This window comes from Papaver somniferum, unplaced genomic scaffold (assembly GCF_003573695.1).
Source record: "Papaver somniferum cultivar HN1 unplaced genomic scaffold, ASM357369v1 unplaced-scaffold_99, whole genome shotgun sequence".
NCBI classification, from domain to species: Eukaryota; Viridiplantae; Streptophyta; class Magnoliopsida; order Ranunculales; family Papaveraceae; genus Papaver; species Papaver somniferum.
Window position 1 is genome coordinate 5,976,529 of NW_020653081.1, and position 4,989 is coordinate 5,981,517.

The window sequence follows — 4,989 nt, forward strand, 5'->3', positions numbered from 1 at the left end:
CCATTCTGGATATTTTGCATGGTCATGACCGTAACTTCTCTTCTCCACTCCAAGAGAGAAGTGGAATTCGTTCGAATGAGAAAATAGTGGGAACAAAGAAACTAATTAGGGCCAACTGTTGGTTAAACCAAAAGATTTTATTGATCTACTAGATAGATTCAAGTAACAACCGAACAACCGATCCTGTTGAGTTTGAGCGAGCAAATAGGAGAACCCCCAACAAGAACAGGAGAAGGTATTGCTCGGGCCACATTACCACATATTTATGTGTACGGGCTTTCTAATAATTAAATATTGTTTCCTTGATTCGAATTTTACCATAAATTGACCATTAAACTCTCACCTAAACGAAAACACCAAATTGGCAACTAGAAGCAAAAGTGGCAAGTTCAAAAATTTTAGACTATGTCTTTGCAAGTCTGACAAATTTCTAAAGTTGGGATTTTTTGACTTGAAGAAATTCACAGTAATCCATCCATCTTGCACCTCATATGCATTATGGTTACGGTTTCAGATGATTTCCGTTTGTGGTGGAAAGGCAAAACTGTACAAGGTGTCCACTCCAGCAACCAACAATTATAGTCGATATAAATTCAAATGTGACATTGGAAAAAAAAAATGTTCTGGAAGGTGTTGACGTTACTAATGAGGACATGAGAAAGTAATTGTGTATAAGCAGAAGTGTAAGAAACAAGCAAAACTATAAGTGTTGATCTATATTATGTCATAAATTTACATGACAAGAATTATTAACAAACATCAAGTACTATCTGAAAGCTTTGTACATAAGAATCTAGACCACGACATATATGATTGTCTATAAAGGTAAAACAAGTTACAGGTTATACCTTCAGCAGGTGAGCGATATAGAGGTTAGTTCAGCAGAGAGTTTTCTTCTATGATTCTGTGGTTCTAACTTCAGTGTAGTTATATTCTTGACGCTCCCCATTCAAGCGACTTTCTTTAACTCTCCTATAGGAGATTCTCCATGTCGTGAGCAAACTTTGCCTGGATTTAAAACAATAGAAGAGTAGAAACACATGCTTAGCAATCTTCAAATAGTTTTTGTTGAAGAACAGAGAAAACAAATGAACAAAAAAGCTTAATCACAGTTAAAAGTAGGAGCACAAAAAATGGTCACCTAAATTAGGATATAAAGCACCAGCCAATTGTATTCCTAACATTACAAAGAGCAAAAACTAACTCGGAGTAAAAGTTCAGTAATCCATTGGGTATATGCGTAAATGTAACTAGAGCTCAGAGGTATTGTATGCTGAGATACCTCTGGAAAAGTGTACGCTGAGATACAGTTTTGACGATCTCCTTTGTCAAAGAAGAAGCAAACAACTTTCCATTTTTGGCTGCGTCTAATAAACAAATCTACATGTGAAGTGGTTGATACACAGTAGTGTTCAAAACAGCAATTCTTGGTATGGTTAACATGCTAATACGAGTTAACAGGAATTGCAACCGTTTAGCTCTTAATAAATCAGTACATGTCGAACTCTTGAACAGAAGCATCTATATAGAATAAGCATTATTTCATATTTGGAAAGAGTGTTCACAATGAAAAGTCTTGGAACTATACCTCTGGGGTTCAATTTCTCTCTTCGCAAGCATGAGTGCTAGGAAAACAGGAACCATTGCGGCACATAAATGCTTGAGAGTATGTCCACTAACAATATGTTGAGTCCATCCATAGATCACTTTATCTTCTTGTTCTTCCACTTTAGCCAAGAGGTAAAATCCTACGGCGGTGAGGAAGACGTTTTGCACTGTTAGAGAAAATACCCCAAAATTTGCTAAAGCCTAAAATACATTTTTTGATGAATCACAGACCTGCAGCCCACAGCCAGTAAGTGGAATGTGTATACATTGGGGGCATTAAGATAGCCATAGCAGGAATAGCAATAAGAGGGACGAACTGGACTACTCCATATGGGCGTAGGTCATCAAAAAAACTGCATCATGAGAGTAAAGATTAGCCAGACAATAAGCCAGACATAGAGATCAACGTACCATTGACATCACGAAACCACAACAAAGGATTGAAATAAAATGAAGTTATTATGCTTACCGCCAATACAAAATGCTTATTATACCCACCATCATTAGAGGAATGATAGATATTGTTCCTTTCTTTTCATCAACTCTTTCAATAATAAAAATAGCCACAATTGATGTGAATGCTACAGTCATCTGTGCTTGTTAAGAACAATGCAAGTCAAAACAAGACGACATTAGTATTCACACTTGCTATTATAAGAAAGAATCCCAAACATAGTGACACACACAAATAAAAATTAACAGCATACAAAAGATGGAGAGCTGGCACTAGTACCAAGAGCTTCTATTAGCTTCCATAAAGCAAATCTGCGAGAAAAACCTAAACAATGTAGTACCCATACGACCCATAGTCCTACTAATACAACAATCAAAAGTGTAAAGTTATCACCTTAACTATGATAGTTCATAATTGTAACCATCAAGTATGAATTACTGAATCTCATCATCCAAATTGAAGATCCTAGAAAGTTGGTCGCACTACCGCACTCAAGAATCATAATCCTTTAGCGCATATAGCATACTCAAACAAACATTGTTGGACAATGACAAATGATAACAATAGTCAATGAGATTAAATCTAACCTTCTACTTGCAAATGTTCTCCTGCGTTAAAATTTTAAAGCAGGATGGGATATAATGGTCCAGCAGATCCAGTTGTTATATCCTGGTTAGCTATCCGATCAAAATCACTCTTAAGCTGTCTCTCATCAGCTAGACTGTTCATGTTTGGAAAGCTTCAGTATAGGCATCCAAAATAAGTCATAAAATAGTCACTGCCCCCTACATTATTGTCTTTGTTTTCCAATTCTCATATACCCAACCAAAGATCTCAAATTGGGCACCCACTGAGACAGTAAACTTCGGTATCTAATAATGTATCATGGAAAAGCATAAGTAATGGTTCATCTGGACAAGTTACTCAAATGAGGTCACAGTTGAAACTCTTTTGAACGATGAGATCTTGTGTCCCTCTAATCTACGAAACTAATCACAATAATTGGATAAAATGCAAATTAGTGCTAAATTCTGCAAGATTCTCATGTATCAAGAACGATAGTTTGTAAAGCCTAATATTTGAACTTCACAGCTTGCATTTGACTATTTTTCATACATACTTACCTAAATAACATTCATTTATCAATGAATAAAGTTATATCTTAAAATAAAAAATAAATTAATAATAAAAAAACAACAAACGGCAAAGTAAATATCTAGCAAAGAAAAGATCCACATAGTTCAATTAGGTAAGGAACTTACAGGCAAGCGATCCCACACTAGTGTAGCATCATTTGGCTTGAGATGATAGTAAGAAGAACCAATACCAACAGCTGCCACACCGACGAAAAAACATGTCCAACCCCACAACTCTCCCTGCAAGCTATTAAAAAAGATATATGTATATGATCCAATTGCTATGGAATGCCCACAACAAGCTAATGCTAACAAAAATGTAACCAGAAGTTTACCTTAATCTAAAATAATTTCCATGGTGGCAGAGCACCAAGCCAATTAGACCAACAATAAGAAATGGGAAGTTTGAAACCACATTCAACATATTAGGTATCCCTGAAAAATAAACGAAATAAAAAGACAAGTCATAACATTGTAGTACATTAAACAAGTCAAATGTAGACAATTCTATGAAGAGATACCGAGTTACATTCTAAAACCATAAGATTAATGCAAGAGCTGACTACTCTTCTCCTAATTCCTTAACTAGATAAAACGTATTCTTGACCTTTTTTAGTCACTTCAACTATGGTTCATTCATGGTGAAAAACTCAAAGTCAGGGGTGATACAAGTTCTGCAGTAACACAAATACTAATGCTAAACACTCAATCCAAGATTTTCTGAACTGAAGCTTGAAACAAACATAGAGACTGGTCACTGCAGATTACAAAGTATATACCATTTGTACTAGTGTTATCAAACAACATGTCAACATGATACATAGAGTACTCAAAAATCTACAACAGCTCAAATTTAACGAAAACCACACACGATCAAGTTCGGCAAGTACTAGCGGTAGCATCTGATTAACAGCATGATGAAATCAATTAACATAAACTCTAAAACTCACCAGAAAATACAATCAGCTGGTTGAAAAGTAAAAAAGGTCTAATAGATGGGCACAGAAAAATTGAAATCCCTAAAACAGGATTCTAATCGAAGAACTGAAGAATCATTTAGTGAGCGAGAGTACCTAGGAAAGTGCGCTGATCAGCGAAGTTATGATAGTCTTCATCTTGAGGATAAGTAGGAGTAACAATCATCAAAACCACAAAGCAAAGAATCGAAATTCCCCATATGTATATACTTCTTTTACTCATCATTCTCAATCTTTCCCACTCTTGATGTTCAAGAAGAAGGTTGAAGGAAATCAAACAGTTTGAAGATGAAAGGCTCTTTGTGTTTGACTTTAATGGATTTCTTGCTTGCTCGCTCGCTTTGTGAATCAATTTCTACAGTCAGATTGGCAATTAGTTTTGTAGGGCTGCATTGGCCCGCATTAGAGAGAACACGTTCACTTGACTGATCTACCCTCTAATTCGACAGTATTTGTGTACGTGGCATCTGCATGTCTTCCATTGGTGGAACCAAAAGGCCACGTGAGACATTGTTTGGAGCCGCTACGACGTGGTCGGACCATATCATTTAAGTATGTGGCCCATCTTTAAAAACCTGGCGTTTTTAGGGGCCATCAATTTATACCCAGCCAAAGACTCTAGTTAAGGGGTACCCTATATGATATTGAAATTACATAAATGCCCTTCTGGTAAAACTGTATAAAAACCAAATCAAAAACAATTCTACTCATTTCAACTCTTCTTCTTCCAGTTTCATATTATCTTCCGATTGTGGAAGAAAAAAAAAATTTCCTCGTTCAACCGAAACATCGCCGCGAATCGTAAAATCAAAAC

The 4,989-nt window shown here is 36.0% G+C and overlaps 1 protein-coding gene across 1 annotated transcript; it reads right to left on the minus strand.

Moving 5' to 3' along the window:
* Nucleotides 1-654: 654 nt before the first annotated feature.
* LOC113346305 lies at nt 655-4,541 on the minus strand. Its single transcript, XM_026589849.1, has 7 exons — nt 4,272-4,541; nt 3,534-3,633; nt 3,325-3,445; nt 2,078-2,199; nt 1,840-1,961; nt 1,589-1,748; nt 655-1,008 (listed from the first exon to the last, which is right to left on the minus strand). The coding sequence occupies exons 1-7, from the start codon at nt 4,399-4,401 to the stop codon at nt 897-899; spliced, it is 867 nt and encodes a 288-aa protein (XP_026445634.1). The 5' UTR covers nt 4,402-4,541; the 3' UTR covers nt 655-896.
* Between the last annotated feature and the right edge of the window lie 448 nt (nt 4,542-4,989).